Genomic DNA, 17,843 nt, shown 5'->3' with positions numbered 1-17,843 from the left:
GTGGATATATGAAAGAAAAGTCTATGATAGTTCTTATTAAATTATTCATAAGTTCCAACCACTGACTGATCAGACAGTGAATTCAGTCAAACTTTGACTTAATGAAAGTCGAGCTGCTCACTCTACTTGCAAGACCTGGAAACTGTCAGGTATCTGCCCTGACCTTCTCTCATCATGAGACGAATCTGACCCCCTCACATCATGTCCACCACCTGACTAGAACCAGAGGCTTTATCCAAAATGAGATCTGCACCATTTTACTGTAAAACACTGCATGTGATTCTCTGATGAAATGAGCGCAAAATCAAAATGCATTCTCTTCTGATAATTTGAATCTAGTAGCTAATTTTTGACTGTTGGTTTAATTCATGACAAATACCATAGCTGAATTTTGAAAAACAAAAAACATATTAAGTCAGGGAGATGTTTACTGATCAAGAACATCAACACGCGTGCCAGAAACTGGTCCAATTCATTATAAATAGTCAAAGTAATATAGTATTATAGTTGTGACACAGCTGTGGACACAGTAAACCTGCAATACCCTTAGACAGTTTAAAGCAAGACAAATTTGATGAGTAGGAAAAGAGACATGGCAGGTGTGCAGTCAAGAAGATACTGATGCCTGATAATAGAGAACAGTGTAGAGAACATAGCAGGAACGAGGACAGAAGACTGGGACAGAAAACAACCCGGAAAACCCTCCGTGGTGCAGTACGCTGCTCACTTCTATAGAACTGAATTTGTTTTGAGTGTGACAGTCAGTCACCTTTAATGTGTTCTTCCATTTGACAGGCTGCACGCTAATCACTTTTATGAAGCCATGTTTGTGCAAGCGCATCATGTCTTGTATTCAAACACTGAGCCTTTAACTGCACACCTGCACGTACTCCGCTATATGACAACAATCATAACGTTCCCTCTTCCTGCTGACAGACCCCGGTGAAGCGCTGCAACCGGCTACATTTGACAGTATTCCTTGTCACAGGAATTTTCCCACCACATTAACGTGGAATATCAACACACATTAATATTCAACGCAAGGCTCTGCATATAAGAGCTGAGTTTCCCCATAAATATCTAAAAAAGCCAGCAAATGAGTACTGCCACTGTATCAGTGTTCTTCTCATGCATAATTGGTCCCATAACATACATCTAAGCTCTGCTGAAAGGAAAAAACTGATGTAAACCAGTTAAGCAATTGAAATTGCATTCAATCTTCAATCTATTCTTGCATCACTTTGACAGCTCTCAGAGAGACAAGCCTGGAAGCTAGAAATAGATAAATTGCGAGCCAGTGTCAACATGGAGCAAACACTGGCCAGGGAGCAGCATGTGTATGTGTGCTGTTTAGGGTTTGGGTGACTGCACAGAAACTGGAACTCAGGGGAGACATCCTGACACGCAGATCTGGATGAAAACGTAATGGCTTCACTCGGAGAGTAATTGCTTGACAAACTGAGCACAGTCATTAATGTTCGATATGATGTATACATCCTGTAAAAGTGCTGTGGCATTTCGTTCAGCTGATTGAATGTGCAGAGACAGAGCAACTGTGGAGCGTGTGCGGGGGTCTAGACTGGGGATCAGCGGGTTTTCAGTGCTCAGTGATGGAGAAAGGCTCTGTGGCTGTCAGGGTGCTCCCACTGATGAAGGAAAGCTGTGATTGACAGATGAGTCTTAGAGAAGACCACGGCTGCTCTTTTCACTTCTTGGTCTGAGAGATAACATGACCTAAGGAGTGAAGCATTTAGGCTGTTCAATCAGCCATGGTTCAGAGAGGAGTATTTTAAACATTTGCCCATGTGTTCGCGTGGTACACAGGATGTGTGTATAATCTAAACGTGTTTTGTGCCACATAGGAGCCTCGAAATAGCTTCATTTTGCTATGACAGAGAGCTTATGATAATTGCGTTGGGTGTTGTGGCACTAGAGAATTCTCAAATCCTTCCTTCTCTTCAAGAATCCACTCATTAAATCCTTTTTGCATTCCTCCTCCGGTTTGTTCCGTTGTTTCATCAAAATAGCTCCCACCACAAGTTTCCTCTCTGTATCCCTGCTAGGCCTGGGATCAGCTCCATGAGTTGAATTATAGACCGAAAAAGTCATTAAGTGGGATAGAGATACAAGGAATCGATGGAGCAATGGATACTCTGCAGCTCTCAATTGTCTCCAGTCCAGTGCACATGAGCATCAGGGTGGTAAAGCCTGCTTGTTGTTTCCAGGTGAGCTCTCTCCAGCCGGTCCACAACTCCTCAGTTATTGAGGGGGATCAATTACAACAGCCTACCCAGAATACATGGAGCTTCCAGCTGGTCACTGCTTCCACCTTATTTTATTTTATTTTATTTTATTTTTTTATTTTTTTATTTTTTTAACAAAAACAGTTTTGCTTTTGATGCTCATTTTACAGTAGGCTAAATTAAATTGACGGGTATGTTATTTTGGGATGTGGTATTAGAACAGACAGATTACAAAAGAGGAAACCTTCTGATTTCATTTTAAAGTTGTAAATTGTGCTGAAAATCCTTTTTTAGACAACACAATAAACCAGATGATGTAAAACCCTTAATTCCCCACAGAATAACAGGCAGCAGCGACCAATCTTTGTTGCGTGTGGGCAGCTTTAAAATAGCGCCTTTGCCTGTCTTGAGTCTGTAATTTTAATGGCTGTGTGGAAGCTGCTGGATAAATGAGACAGATAGACAGTTCTTGTCTAAAGAATTGTTCTGTTTTATTCTCTCCTATTACGCTCGGAGAGGCACACTACATCTCTCTTTCCCCTTAATGACACACAGATTTGACTTCTTCTCCTTTAATTATGTGACCCACCTGGCCCAAAGCCTTTTCTTATGGAAACTAATGGCCAATTGAAGCTCCGGTTTGGTTGTCATTACACAGACAAGCCAACCACAGCTGTCTCAGAGATGGGTAATAAATGACTTGAGTGCAAAGAGAATTTTGGCCCTTACCAGTGGGAAATGTATTCATTAAAGAGACTTCATAAAATATCAGGTTTTGTTGCTGTTACTTCTGACTTGGATCCGACACAGCGACATTAGACTCATGCACACACAGTAAATCTGGACCATGCGCTGCTCCTCATGCGAGACAAAGCTAAGTTTCTTTGTTTCTCCTTTGTTAATTAAAAACAAAACATGGACACGCCAGTACATGTGCCTGTGGGTGAATAATTCATACAGGACATTCAGTATTTATGGTGGTGAACATGCTGTAGAACACGCCATGCACAAGACCTCTGATGACAACTCTAAAGTTAAATCCCCAGACTGGAGCAAGCCATTATATTCCCAAGCATGAGATACAATGTGACACTTGTAATTTGGACCTCAGCATTAAAGGAGGAGAACACTATGACTCGTCCTCAGGCTGACACAGGCCAAGATCATCTGGAGACTGGTCACTAACCAAGTGTCAGGCTAAAGTGTAACATGGCCCCGAGCATGTTACAGCATTGAGGCATGTGATGCGCTGAGAGTAATTTCACAACAGGATGCCTGTGGTTCGCTTGATGTGAATGAAATACTTTTTTTTTTTCCCCCCTCACCAAGTTTAGCCGGTTCCTCCACAGCACATGCCTGTGTGTTCATGTGGAATGAGTCATTCATGCCTGTGGGTCGTGAAGCCTCACAGCCCACTCACATCCTCACACTACCAGGTTCACATACAGCCTCCGTATCAATACCAAGAGCTCATATACATTTATATTAAATAATAATCACTAACTCCGTGTGGTGGCCTACTAAACCTCCATCCCTCCACCCTTGGGCTTCAGCCAGCCTGTAGTACATTTCCTACCGTCTCCGTCTGTGTCTCTGTCTGTCTGTCAGCTCTCTTCCGTCTCGCTCTGGGAGGCCAACCTTTCAGCATTTCCAATGATGTGCCTCTGAAATCTGTTTCCAGGGCAACCAGGGTACCAAATACTCTACCAGCGGCTTCTCGCTTTGTTTACACTTTTCATATCTCTGTGAGGATGTAGGTTGCTCTAAACGGACAAGGATGGAAAAAAACAAAAAACGCAAAAACGCATGTTGCGTAAAAATATAGCCAAGGATGATGTCAGAGTAACCCAATCAATCAGCATCCGTCAATTGTTTTTTCTGCTTTCACCTATATTACATCCTTGAATGATTGCTGTACTTGTATGTTGTGGGTAATGTTAGCACCAAGTCATGTTTGAACTTGAGTATATAGAGTAACAATATACCTCCACATTATCAACATAATTCCATGTTCTTAATTACACCACTGGAAAACACGAACATTTCCCAAAGCCAGTTGATCCTGATGCTTCGCTGCGCGCACTGGGAGTTCCACAATCAAGCAGATTTCGTGAGACAAAAGCTCTAATATTTAAAACAGATACCTTTCGTTATGTAACAGATATTGCAGACAATGTTTGAACGTTTTTGTGTAAATCACCTCTCCCGTTTATTGGACTTATTGAAAACCAACTCACGTCCACCACTTTTAAGCCTTGCGCTTGCGCGTAACGGAACCGGGAGCTGTCCAAGTGCTGAAATCAGAAAAGGCGTTCCTCTCCCATTCCTCAACAGAAGACGGTCCTCCACCTGCGAGATGTTTCACTTCATAAGTAACAACACAGGGCAACGGGGTTGTATTCACAGAGCGAGCTTCTAGATCTGAGCCAACGCCAAAGCAGGAAAGCTTCCAAGGGATGCGTTTTCGGAGTTTCACCTCCTCGACGTCTGACCACAGGACTGATGTTTCTTCACACCTGCGCTTCGAGAAATCTGTTTGTGGGAGTCAGAGTTTCATGAAATTAAACTATGATCTGTGGCTGCATTGAGGAATGTCTCCTTTATTTTTGTGTGACACAAGAACACCCAAACGCCCACGACTTGGTCAGGAAGAAAGCGGTATCCCTATTTGGATTATGTGTCTGACCAATGTAAACATATGGAAGAAATAGAAAAGTGAGCACATGGGAAAACCACCAGGGATGAATCGCCCCTTCGTTAAAGTTTTGGTAGCTTTATTCGCATATTTCATGGAGACAAGCAACTTTAGGTAAGGCAGTTTATTTACCAAACGTACTTGATTTCACAGATTTAAAACGAATTATTTCTTCCTTCTGAAGTATGGATGCTTCATTTCGACGGATGGTGACTTTTTTTTTTCGTCACAGACTAAGTTGGTAATTGCTTGAGTGTTTGCGCGTAGTACAATGACTTCATAGTGACATTTACGCACGTAATAATATTATTTACTATGATCCAGAGGCATCACAACAATTTTCCTGTAATGTTACCACAGTAAATTACGGCATGAGGTGGGGTCTGTGTGGTTATCTTGCATGATGCTGGAGAAGATGCCCACGACTTCGAAATCACATAAGATTCATCTGATACGTGTGTGCGCCTTAACGCATTTTCTAGTTTCTATGTGCGTGCCCGTCACTCCCAGGCAGCTGCTTGGCGACAGATAAGGTTTAACGCCTGGTTCTGAGTTCTGTCTGATCAGGTGTGTGTGTGTGTGTTCGTGTGTGTTCCAGAGTTGTGGATGCCAAGGAGCACGATTCCAGATCATCGTCCAACATGTCTCCATCAGACTTTCTGGACTCACTCATGGGTCGCACGTCCGGGTATGATGCACGCATAAGACCGAATTTTAAAGGTGTGTTTATAATCATCTTCTTGGTCTTTTGGAAACCCTCACACTCTTCACTTCACACTGACCTCACTCTCGCCTTGCCCCTCAAAAAAACACACAACCACCACCTTTTGTCAACATCTTACAATGCACATGGAGCCCCCCCCCCCCTTAAATGTAACTGTAAACACAGCAGACTGAAATTATTACCTATCTGGAGATCCACTGACTGCTATCTGTTGAGAAGATGCTGTGCTGCCAGTCATTTAATAAGAACAATCAATCACCTCACTTGACAGTCACATGATTATCCTGGCTTGAATCAAATCACGGGCTAACCTCTCATCATAACACCTGTGTTTTCATTTGGTAAAATTATGTCTGATAGAATCCATATCTCCATTAAACAATAATTCAGAGACAGGAAAGGTGGTGGGGGGGGGGGGGGGGGGGGGGACTTGTAAATATCACACTCTCAGACTGGTAAGTGCAGCAGACGGGGATGCCACCATGACAGGCCAAATGATGGATGGTGCCCCCGTGGCAACGCTGCAGGCTACTGACTTCCTCTGTTGTTGTTGCTGTGATGCTGGAGACAGACACAGCATCTGTCACTGGAACAGAGCTGAGTGAGGAGAGGCCGGACCTCTGGGGCTCAGGCCCCACTGCAAGGCTGGGTTAGGTGGGCTGGGATTTATTGGGGTTTGGAGGATTCCAGTGGTTGAAGCAGCCAGACAGTACAGCACAGGGATTGATCAGCAGGATTCAGAAATACATGGCCCAGATCTTTCGTCTCCATCTGGGAGAAAGGGAAAATGTTGACAAGATTGCTGAAATGGACTTGAGATGAGAGGAGGACAGCCTGTTTTAACACCGGCTGGCATTTTCAGGGGAAGAGTATAAGCAACTGTTTCTAGCTAATAAAGAGAGGATAAGCACACATGGATTAAAAGGCATCAAGTCTGATCTGAATGCTGCTGGTTAAATTCACATTCTCTCTGTATTTTAGGCACCTTATAGCTAGAAAACAAACACTTTTGCATGAACCCACTGCGATGTAAACAGATGATTTCCATTGCGAACCTGCTAGTCATACTTTGAAGAGAGTGTGTCGAACTGTATTTCTGAAAGCTGACCTAGATTTCATTGCTGAGTTTGTTGTGAGGAGGTACTGCTTTATTTTTCTGCTTCTGCTGTTAAATGTAACCACCTTGACAACAAACTGAGGCAAATATTAATACCAAATGCCATGCAATATAGATGAAGAAAGCACAGGGGAAGGGCACTGGGAAGGGTTTACAACTTCATGTATCAGATAGAGGGAAAGATTTGCTGCGACTTTAAATGGCTTAACCTGCAAACATATTTCAGTTCAGGGCACTCAGGAGTAAAAATGACACTACTACTTTTTAGTCACAGTGTTTGACAAATAATGCTGTGATTTTATGTTAGAACTAATAATAAACTTAACTTAAACTAATATTTTCCTTGTCAGTTTGTTGTTCATTGAGAAACTCGAACCAGTGACTCTTGTGTGATTTTTTGTTTTAAAAAAAATAACTTAAATGATTAATTTGCCAATGAACTTTGTCTATCTACCAATCGATCATTCAGCGAATCGTTGCAGCTTTAAATAATCGTGTGTGTGCTTGTCTATGTGTGCATGTATCCTCTGTTGAATCTGTAAGGACCGCATGCAGAAGAGATGTGTTTACAGTCTGTTAACCACAAAAGATCACCATACAAGAGTTCATGACATACCTATAAAGATTACAAGCTGACAAGCTGAAAGTTCAGAGTTCAGCCTCTAAAGCCGAACATCGGTCCTCTCCCTTCATGTGATCTTTTGCCTCTGGTTTAACAAAGCATGCAACGTGTCACCATCCAATCCTGAATCTCCCATAAAATAATAATAATAATAACAAATGCAACAACAGATTGTAAACCAACAGGCCCAGATTTCCTGATGAAACATCACTACTCCAAATCCGGTCGTCCTTGATGATATGCTTTAAGGCTTTTTCCTGTCATGTCATTGTCATTCCATTTCACAGGTCCCCCTGTAAACGTTACATGCAATATTTTTATCAACAGTTTCGGCTCTGTCACAGAGACAACCATGGTGAGTTCCTCTGGTATTTTGGCTGATTTCTGTCCTGTACGATGTGTCAATGTGTTATCTATCCCTCAACCCGCAGGTCCACCAGTTAATGTTACCTGCAACATATTTATCAACAGCTTTGGTTCTATAGCAGAAACTACAATGGTGAGTTAAGTGTTGTGCTTGGACATGTTCTAAAGCCCTGATCCCTGCTCTGGAGTTAAGACTGAACCATCCTGTTTTTCTTCTTTTATTTTTTCTTACCCAACCTAAGCAACTTTATTTATTTATTTATTTTATTTTATATTTATCCGTGCTATGTCTTCTTCTTCATAAAAAGACTTTGTTTTTTGCCATCAAGGAGTCTATTGGCGGGTCCATGAGGCACACAGACATTATAAATGAGAAGTATGTCATCTTGCTGTCCAAATAAGTATCACTTAATGCTCCCATGATCTCCCCCGTACATGAGCTGGTCCAGGTTTAATAATTCATAGAACAACTTGAAAGTCACTTTAAGTGCAGCCAATTACTGTGAATAGGGGGGCAATGGTAGTGGTGGTGGGGGGGCTGGGCGTTTAGACCAAGCTTATCTACAATATGTGATGTGTAAAAGCATCCAACTGCCAAAGGGGTAAAAACATAAAACCTACACTGAAACTCATCATTATCAAAGGATTCATAATGAGTGATAAGAACTATTTAGATCATGAATGGAGGATGTTAATTTGCACAGGAGCTGGAGTTCATAAGACTGCCAGGGAATTACACGGCTTTAGACTCGTATGCGAATATTTGGAACCCGCCAATATGCTGATGAAATGTCAAACAACATAAGGGCTTCTCATCATCATGACATATCAATTACTCTGAGCAACTGAGCTTTGTGACAGTCAGTCTACTACTAACTGCACTGTCAGAGTTTCCTCATCAGCCACTACATCTTACAAATGCATCATTTAGCTTCTATAATGGCTCTTACATAACTATGATTAATAAGAAAAGTTATTATAAAGTTAGTGTTTTGCAAAAAATGTAACTTGCAACAAGAGATAATCATCAAATAATCATCAAACTGATCAAGCAAATACACTGTTGCCCATAAAGTTGGAATAAAATATGTTTTACCTCTTCTCATGAAATGATTGTGACAATGTGATTTATTCTTGATACATAAAGTGTATATCTTCTCAAAACTTTATTGATCGGTCTCTTCCAATGTGATTACTGATGTGTATAAATAGGAATAAAAAGAAGAATGTGTCTGAAAACAAAATTATTCCAACTCTATGGGCAACAGTGTATGTGTGAAATGTAAATTGCACAGGAGCCTGGATGATAGTATTGTTGTATTAATGACAAAGATTTTGCCAGATGTGCGGTGAAATTCATTTTTTGTTCATTATCCATTATATTATTTATCATATGTTCTGATTCTTATTGACAGGACAGTTTTTCAAAATGTTTTGTAGTATCAGAAGTGAAAGAACTCATAATGCAGAATGGCCCCTTTCAGAGCATTGTTATTGTATATATTATATTATTGTATTACTATATATGTGTAAACAACAAATGGAGATAACTGTAACTTTAACTACTTTACATACCGTTTATATATAATCTCTAAAAAAAAAAATGCATCATATGTTTAATAATGATAATAATCATCTGTTTTATTTGTAAAATCTTAATGTACAGAGAAACCATAGCTGTCAAATAAATGTATTAGAGGGATAAGTAGAATATTTCCCTCAGTAGTGCAGTGAAGTAGAAATATTAAGTAAAATGAAACTGAAATACTCAAGTAAAGTACAAATACTTCAGACTTGTGCTTAGGAACAGTAATTGAATAAATATACTACCAGTCAAGAAAGTACACGTGAACAATTGGTACTTGACTTTTTAACAACTGGTACGGATGCTTGCTTGTTCTATTCATCTATTAGTATTTTACGACATTTTTTTGTGTTAGAATAATCATGAAGATGTTTGCCAAATCAATTTTATGTACACATTACAAACCAGTACCAATGACTGCTGTTCCGTCGCCAGCATGCCTTCTCATAACCTCAATCACTGCAGTACAAAATATGTAAAGCTGCTTGTCGTCTCTGCAGGATTACAGAGTGAACATCTTCCTGCGGCAGAAGTGGAATGACCCTCGGCTGGCATATAGCAAATACCCAGATTCCTCCCTCGACCTGGACCCGTCCATGCTGGACTCCATATGGAAGCCTGACCTCTTCTTCGCCAATGAGAAAGGAGCCAACTTCCATGATGTCACCACAGACAACAAGCTGCTGAGGATTTTCAAGGATGGCACTGTTCTCTACAGTATCAGGTGATGTACTGAACATTTTGTCATAAACAATAGAATTAAAAATGACATAAGTATTAAAGATAGAAGTTTTTACTAGAACTGAATGTGAATATTTTCATTGTCTTCTATAATAGTAAGAAAATCTTTGGGTTTTGGACTGTTAGTCAGACAAAAACAGATATTTTAAGTCATCACCATGGGCTCTAGGAAACTGTGACGTGACATGTTTCACAGCTAATGTTCACCAGACCAAGTGATTAACCAGGAAAATAATCTGCACATTAGTCAATGATTTAAAAAAAAAAAATTGTTAGTTTCAACCCCAGTTTATACCAGTGGTCCTTGCAGTACTGTAGCAGAGGTAGAAATCTGTACTGAGTGAAAGATGATACTACACAGAAGCAAAAGCTCTGATGCATAGATCACCCCAGGACATGTTCACTTATTGCTTTTCTTACATTTCCTCTCAAACATCAAAGACTGACAATGTGAAGCATACGGTTTTAAATTGATTTTATCGCATTATGATCACTCCTTTGAAATGGCAAAATTCACTGAACTACAGTAACAGTCTTTACTAAGATTTTTAATAAAGGAACACTGATTACAACAGGGCAAGCTAATCTCTGGGGCATTCTTGAGAATCCAAAGCAAAGACGGAGCCAAAAGTGAAGGAAAAAAACGTGACTCCTTCTACTTGTTGGTCTCTGAACACAGAATATTTTGGACTCCATCAAACATTGCAAAAAACCCTGAAACCTGCAACCGACTCTGGACGGATGACATTTTAAAGGCCTATCAGCTCAGACTTTGAGCAAAACTCAGTACAAGACATGATAATATGTTTTATTTCATTTCAATACAACTTCAGTCACACACAGCATTCAATTTTCTCTGCAACGACGCGATATAAAGCAGATCAATTTTGAGACCATTTAGAGAGCAGCTCAAGGCTGAGTGGAGCTCAGGTGTGGAGGCAGAGTGGGTCAACGGGAGAGATGAGAGGTGGTTAGCCACTCTCTCCATTCATGGGAGAAATGACAGAGTGAGCAGACTGTGGACCACAATGCATCAAAGAAACAATAAGTTGCAGTAATGAAAGTGTGATAGGAACCTGCTGAAGGGAGTCCTACATGATGTGTCAGAGGCTATCACACAGGAGAAAGAAGCACACAACACTGAGATTACCAAAAAAAAATGTACCAACTGTAATTTAATTTTTCAAGCAAGTTATTTTCAATTCATTCGTCGACTCAACAGTTCAAGGATTAATAAGAATATTTCTTTCAGAATCAAAGAACATGTATTCATTGCTGTGGTCTGTTCTTTATATCTTATCGTATGACTTGTATCATAGGCTGACTCTCATTCTGTCCTGCCCAATGGATCTGAAGAACTTTCCGATGGATGTGCAAACTTGCACGATGCAACTGGAAAGTTGTAAGGATTTTGGCTTTGTCTCAGTTTTGTCACCGCACTTCTTAAAGGGAGTGTCTACTGATTATCTAAATTTTGATTAATGCGTTCTTCCTCACTCTCTCTAGTTGGCTACACCATGAACGACTTGATCTTTGAGTGGCTGGAGAACGGTGCAGTGCAGGTGTCAGACGGGCTCACCCTGCCTCAGTTCATCATGAGGGAAGAGAAGGAGCTGGGCTACTGTACCAAACACTACAACACTGGTCAGAGGACACACACACAGACCAGTGTTCTTTATATTTCATGCAGCTAACATTTATCATGTTGCTGTGGCTGAATTGTGTTTGTGTTCCTTGCTGTTGAACAGGTAAATTCACCTGTATTGAAGTTAAATTCCATCTGGAACGCCAGATGGGCTACTACCTGATCCAGATGTACATTCCTTCCCTCCTGATTGTCATCCTCTCGTGGGTGTCTTTTTGGATCAATATGGATGCTGCTCCTGCCAGAGTGGCACTAGGCATCACCACTGTGCTTACCATGACCACCCAAAGCTCTGGCTCCAGAGCTTCTCTTCCAAAGGTAAACCTCACTTCTTTCTATTTTCAGCAGGACTGGTAAACTTATAGCAGGTCTAATTCTTTCAAAGCACATAAAATCCTCTACTGGTAGTACTATCTTTTAAAGAGACTGATATAAACATGTGCACCTCTGCAGGCATGTGAGGCTGCAAATTGGAACTAGCTGAATGCCCCTCCCCTTCCAAACGTGTAGGCGAACATACGGTGGCCTTCAGGTCATACGTTATTATACGTTATATACGCAGATAATAAAAGCATAATTTGGTGACTCTTTTAACCTGATTTCACAGCATTCGGCATTTCTGTTACAGCAATGAATTTTCTGTAATCTAAAGCATGTGTACATTACCAACAGCAGGGGTAGTCTGTGCTTATTTTCAATCAGAGTAAATTGCCATGCGCATTTTTTATGAAGGGTACTACAAACATTGAGTGTCAGATCTCGATGATCAGTCACTCTCCACGCATCAGTCTGCAGATGAGCACAGAGGGCCTCAGCCACAACAGAGATCCTCACATGAAAGACACGTATACTGATAAATATTTAAAGAGAAGCCTTTGAGCGCCTTGATTCAAGAAAACAATAACTCAATATGCCTTAAGTGCCATCAAAAAGTTGTTTTCCCAACATGCTAATCAGCTGTCATGAAGACAGGAGGTCACACTGATCAGTAAAGGCTTTCAATTTCATCCTCACTTTCTCAAAAGAAACAGATCCAATCAGTGCTAAAGGTACACACTAATACTACAGTTGTCTTTCTATTGGTAATTAAGGCAGCAATTATTTCCCGCTGTTTATTGCCATGCAATCACTGACATTACTGGCAGTGCTGATACAATTGTTAGCAAACACCCACTCTGATTTAAAAGTCTCAGTTAACTGAGAAAAATAAAGGGGAGTGAATGCAGATCACTCGGTCAACCTAATAGATATATACCTCAAAATGAATACAGAAAGGTAAAAAAAATCAACGAATATTTCTCGTCAATGTGCAAATTTCAATTCCATTTGAGCTGCTAGCTGATGTTGACGTTTACCTTGGAGGATCTAACAGTGGAAATCTGTTTTCTTCTCCAGGTCTCTTACGTGAAAGCCATTGATATCTGGATGGCTGTGTGTCTGCTCTTTGTATTTGCTGCATTGCTAGAATATGCTGGGGTTAATTTTGTCTCCAGGCAACAGAAAGAGTTCCTTCGCCTGAGGCGAAGACAAAGAAGGAATCACAAGGTGGGCTTTCAAAGTCTTTAAAAGACTGCTGCTTGGTTATTAAACTTTTAAGCGACGTTAGAGGTGTGGCTCTAGGGATGGCAATGTCGAGTGATCAGCTTTACCAATCTGGTCCAAACTGAAATATCTCTTCACCTACTGGATGGATTGCCATTTAATCTGTACAGATTCATGGTCTGTACAAATTAACACAGAGGATGAATCCTAATGACTTTGGTGATCCTCTGACTTTTTCCTTTTCTTAACTGTCTTTGAACAAAACATTGCATAGATGGGTGAAGAGAGCCAAACGGTAAGGAGCTTAATGTAGAAAAGTGCTATGTAAGTGCAGTCCATTTACCACTAAGAAGTGAAGCATATAATTTGAGCTGCGTTTTTTTTTTTTTAAAGACTAAAATAAATTCATATTTCCCACATGTGCATGTGGGTTTTTTTTTTCAGGATGAGGATATGCGTGAAGGCCGCTTTAATTTTGCTGGCTACAACATGAGTCAGTGTCTGCCAACGAAGGATGGCTCAGCTGTTAAGAACGCTGCTCCAGCTCCAAACCCTCAACCGTCAGTCCCAAAAGACATAGATACCATGAGGAAGAAGTTTGTGGACAGAGCCAAGAGGATAGACACAATCTCCAGGGCTGCTTTTCCTCTGGCCTTCCTCATCTTCAACGTCTTCTACTGGGTTACTTACAAGATCATCAGGCACGAGGACATCCACAAAAAGTAAAAACTTTACCCTTGACAAACAAAAAGTCTTTTTCATTTCTCAGATTGAGAAATGCTTGGAGAGCACAGTGAGATGAAATGGGAGACTGTGCATTGAGAGGCACCATGGTGATGATGGCAGGGTTTTTTCAGGGATAATGTATAATGTTCATGCATCGTACAGTAATGCTCATGTTCTGATAACATGAGGAGCTTTTAAGACACAGATGCTTTTTTGTTCTTGTACTGCTGCATAGTATTTCCTCAAGAATCCGGAAAAATGGTTTTAACTCAAGGCTTAGTAACATGCTGGAAAAGATGGACCAAAATTTTTTGAATCAGTCCTGCCTTGGCATCTGTACAAACCAGTAACAAAGAAAACATTCCATGGATTTGTAACTGTAAGGTAGCTTAGTCAGATCCTCAAAGACTTTTTGTGGCTGCAAAAAGGGATCTTTCTTAACAAGGATGTTTAAGACTGTTTTATAGTGTACTATTGTCACGGCACTTCCTCTCGTGTTGATACAAAATACAGCAAGCAAACGTCAGATGCATCTTTCAAACATTAGGCAGCAGAATACGTTTCAGGCATGAGCGGGAACAAAGCAGATAAAAATCTGGAATTGGGAATTGGATACTGCATTTTTATGAAATACCTGAGGCCTTAGATATCAAAAGATTTGGTGAGACGAAGTACTATGCTTCTCTATTTTTTAAAGCATCTCCTCGTTTGATAGTCTATCAGAGCCGAATGCACCGTTTGAGCTTTTCTACCTGTGGCCAGACACCCAAAGGTATTCCTTGTCGTTTCCTTTTTATCTAAGCGTATTATAAATCAGAACCATAAACAAACAATATCACCTAAAACCAGTGTAAGTTAATTCAGTTGTTTGGAAAGTCATTCATTTTCCTTTTCATTCTAAAGTCATTTATTAAATGAACTGTCATATATTTCACAGGCTAGGTTCATAAAGTGTAATGGCCAATTTTGAACAAGTGTATATGTAAGCCTTCAAACTGTGAACATGCACTGCATTACTTAATGTTGTCATATGCCCATATCCATATGAATTGATTTATATTCCAGGTAAATACTCCAGGTATCTTAGATATGGTTTTAGAGTTTGAGACAATGTTTTTGTAGTTTTAGTCTGATGAAATATTTATTGCAACGGAGGAAAGGTTATGTTTATAAAAAAAAAAAAAAAAAAAACCTTTCTGTATTCTTCTTAAGCTTCCACTGTGGACTGTTTCCCCTTCACTTGGCATGTTTGTTGCTGGATGGTGACATGTTTGTAGAAGGATTCAACAGTGACGGACAGATCTGCATTCATGGTACAGAGCAGCTAATGGTCCTTGCACTCCTGATATACTGTGGTGAAGAAATCCTTTGTTGAATGCTATTCCTGAACAAAGGTTATTTACTGGCCTGTACATCAATAAAACTGACTGTGCACACTATTTACTTTATTTACACCTCTCCTGTCATGTGTAAGGGTAAAGGATTCAGCTTTGTGCTACATTTTCATGCATTAGTTGATAAGATTACACCCTATATTGCTTTCCTCTCATATACAAAATGAAGAGATGGATGCCGATCAACCGATCAAGTAAGGCACAAACACATGAAAAAGCTCTTTGCGCCTGGTTGCAGATCAGATCAAAGAAAATGGCAAACACAGTCTCTGTTCCTTACCGAGCCCATAAGTCAGGGTGATGACACATGCCGTGGATCGCTGGGTGGCCTGGGGTGACACAGATATGATCTGACAGTGGGCTTCCATTAATGCAAGATAATGGACTTCACAGCATATCATAGAGATTCCATCAGTTGGGGGTCGCCAACCAGTTGAATGGAAAATACCTGCCTGGTGTTCACAAAGGAGAGAAGACAAATGTAATAGATATAAACACGGGCTAATAAAGGTTCTTCTTATACTGTTCCCACCTGTTGTTATTGCATGTTTGCTCAGACATGTCATCCGTAAAGAGACAGGAGTGACCACATGGATATCATGTAATGACAATATCCCACCAATAATGCTTCCTTACTGTGGGTAATGCCAGCTTTAATGTTAATTTTAATGTTCCTTTAATTTGTTTTAAAGATGAATACTGTGGTAGGCTTATTGAGAAGGCTGCATGAATAATCCAACTGCTTTTTTTAATGCTCAAAACACAGGGATTATAAACTAATCAATAATACTAATCCTCACATGGAAATACCATCCATTTCACCAACACAGCCTTACATTGCGACCCATCATTATTGCTGTTTGAATATGCGAGGATGCAATAGCCTTTATATGCAACCAAAATTAGAATGACAGCTTATGAGAGGAACATTATTTGCAGCTTATAATGGTGTTTATGAGGGAAACAACTTTCCCTCATTCATTAAGGTTTAGGGAGGCTGCTTTGAGAGGTCTGAAAGAGACAAGAAATGAGGGTTGCCACGGCAACTGCACGGCAATTGATAGGGCTAGTAGTGAGAGAAAAGCAAGACGTAAATTAAGTTAAGAACACCGGTGCATGATTTTGCCAAAAGCGTCTCTTATGCCTGAACATAAATACGTCACTACATAAAAAAAATGATATCTACTGTCTCAAGCGTATAACCAAATCTGGATATTTTCTGTAGGGTGTATTCAGATGATTATGCTTCCATGGCACTGTTCAAACTACAAAACAGATACTGTGTGTGTGTGTGTGAGAGAGAGAGAGAGAGAGAAAGTACCGTATATAGCCTTACAAATGTTGTACCAAAAGTGGTACATTGAGACACATGGCACTCCAGCCACAGACGTGCTGTTGGTTGGTGTGTGATCATCTACAGGCCGGTAGTATTGATCTCTACTGCTTTCTTATGGCTCAAGGTAGCCTCGTGAGAAGCAAATGTATATGAATCCACACTGAGAACTGTTTGCTCCGTGACTTAATAAACCTTCAGTGGCCATTTTAACATGTAGCAGCATCTGAAAACCTCAACTTTGGTACAACTAAATCATCTCCATGACAACAACTGAGCACCTATCTGCCGAGCACCTTGTGTTGAGAATTTCTTGTCCAACATCCTGCATTTTCAGTGGTCACAAGCCAAAAAAAATGGCATATAGAACAGGTATAATTCAGCATGTGTGTACTGTTTAGTTTGGTATCATGCCTAAGGGCTTAATAAAAATGTGTTGCAATGTGATAAGCAAAAGGTGCAATCTCAACAAATACTAGTATTTATCTCTGTAATTGTATATTTTGTGAGATATCCTAAATATTATTCTAGGTTAAATAATTAAAATGGGGAACACTCGATTTAAATGTTGCCAAATCACAAGGATTTTCTCTCTTTGAATCTTTGACTGTTGCCTCACATGGGAGCTCTTTACATTCTCTTTATAGAATCCTGTTCACTGTTGTACTGTGTGTGGGTTGTGCACTGTGCATTATATTGTAGATATAATCAATGCCCTCACACTCTGTTTGGTTGACCCAGTTTCAGAGTCCAGCGGAGAGGAAACCCTCTGACCCTGATCAATACCAGTCAACTACAGGCAACCAGACCAGTGCCCTCATCATACTGCATCAATATAAACATGACTTTGCAGTGCCACTCGTTATTATGGATGAATCAGCTTGATATTATTAGAGGCACAAGCTGGAATTCAAATGTAAACAAAAGGGTCAGTCTTCCATTAAAAATGACAACACATTTAGATTACAGGTAAACTTAACGATGCTGTCAGAAATCCTGTATATTAAGCCATATCTGTTCAGCAAGGCATAAAATGAGTTTTCATCTCTAACTGAAACTTTTCAACTATGAAAACGAATATTTATAGGGTCAATAAATAAAAGACTGGGT

The 17,843-nt window shown here is 40.2% G+C and overlaps 1 protein-coding gene across 3 annotated transcripts; it reads left to right on the top strand.

The window, feature by feature from the left end:
* Positions 1-4,966: 4,966 nt before the first annotated feature.
* Positions 4,967-14,006, top strand: glra2 (glycine receptor, alpha 2). Of its 3 annotated transcripts, none has more exons than XM_041057257.1 (9): positions 4,967-5,052; positions 5,537-5,658; positions 7,833-7,900; positions 9,853-10,076; positions 11,413-11,495; positions 11,600-11,737; positions 11,842-12,056; positions 13,134-13,283; positions 13,725-14,006. In XM_041057257.1, the coding sequence occupies exons 1-9, from the start codon at positions 4,967-4,969 to the stop codon at positions 14,004-14,006; spliced, it is 1,368 nt and encodes a 455-aa protein (XP_040913191.1). The 3 variants fall into 3 exon arrangements, with proteins under 3 accessions (XP_040913191.1, XP_040913190.1, XP_040913192.1); XM_041057256.1 differs by having other exon boundaries at positions 7,689-7,900; XM_041057258.1 differs by lacking the exon at positions 7,833-7,900 and adding an exon at positions 7,689-7,756 and having other exon boundaries at positions 4,985-5,052.
* Positions 14,007-17,843: the final 3,837 nt, after the last annotated feature.

This window comes from Toxotes jaculatrix, chromosome 15 (assembly GCF_017976425.1).
Source record: "Toxotes jaculatrix isolate fToxJac2 chromosome 15, fToxJac2.pri, whole genome shotgun sequence".
NCBI classification, from domain to species: Eukaryota; Metazoa; Chordata; class Actinopteri; family Toxotidae; genus Toxotes; species Toxotes jaculatrix.
Note: the sequence above shows the minus strand (reverse complement) of the source record. Positions and strands in the feature narration are given on the sequence as shown.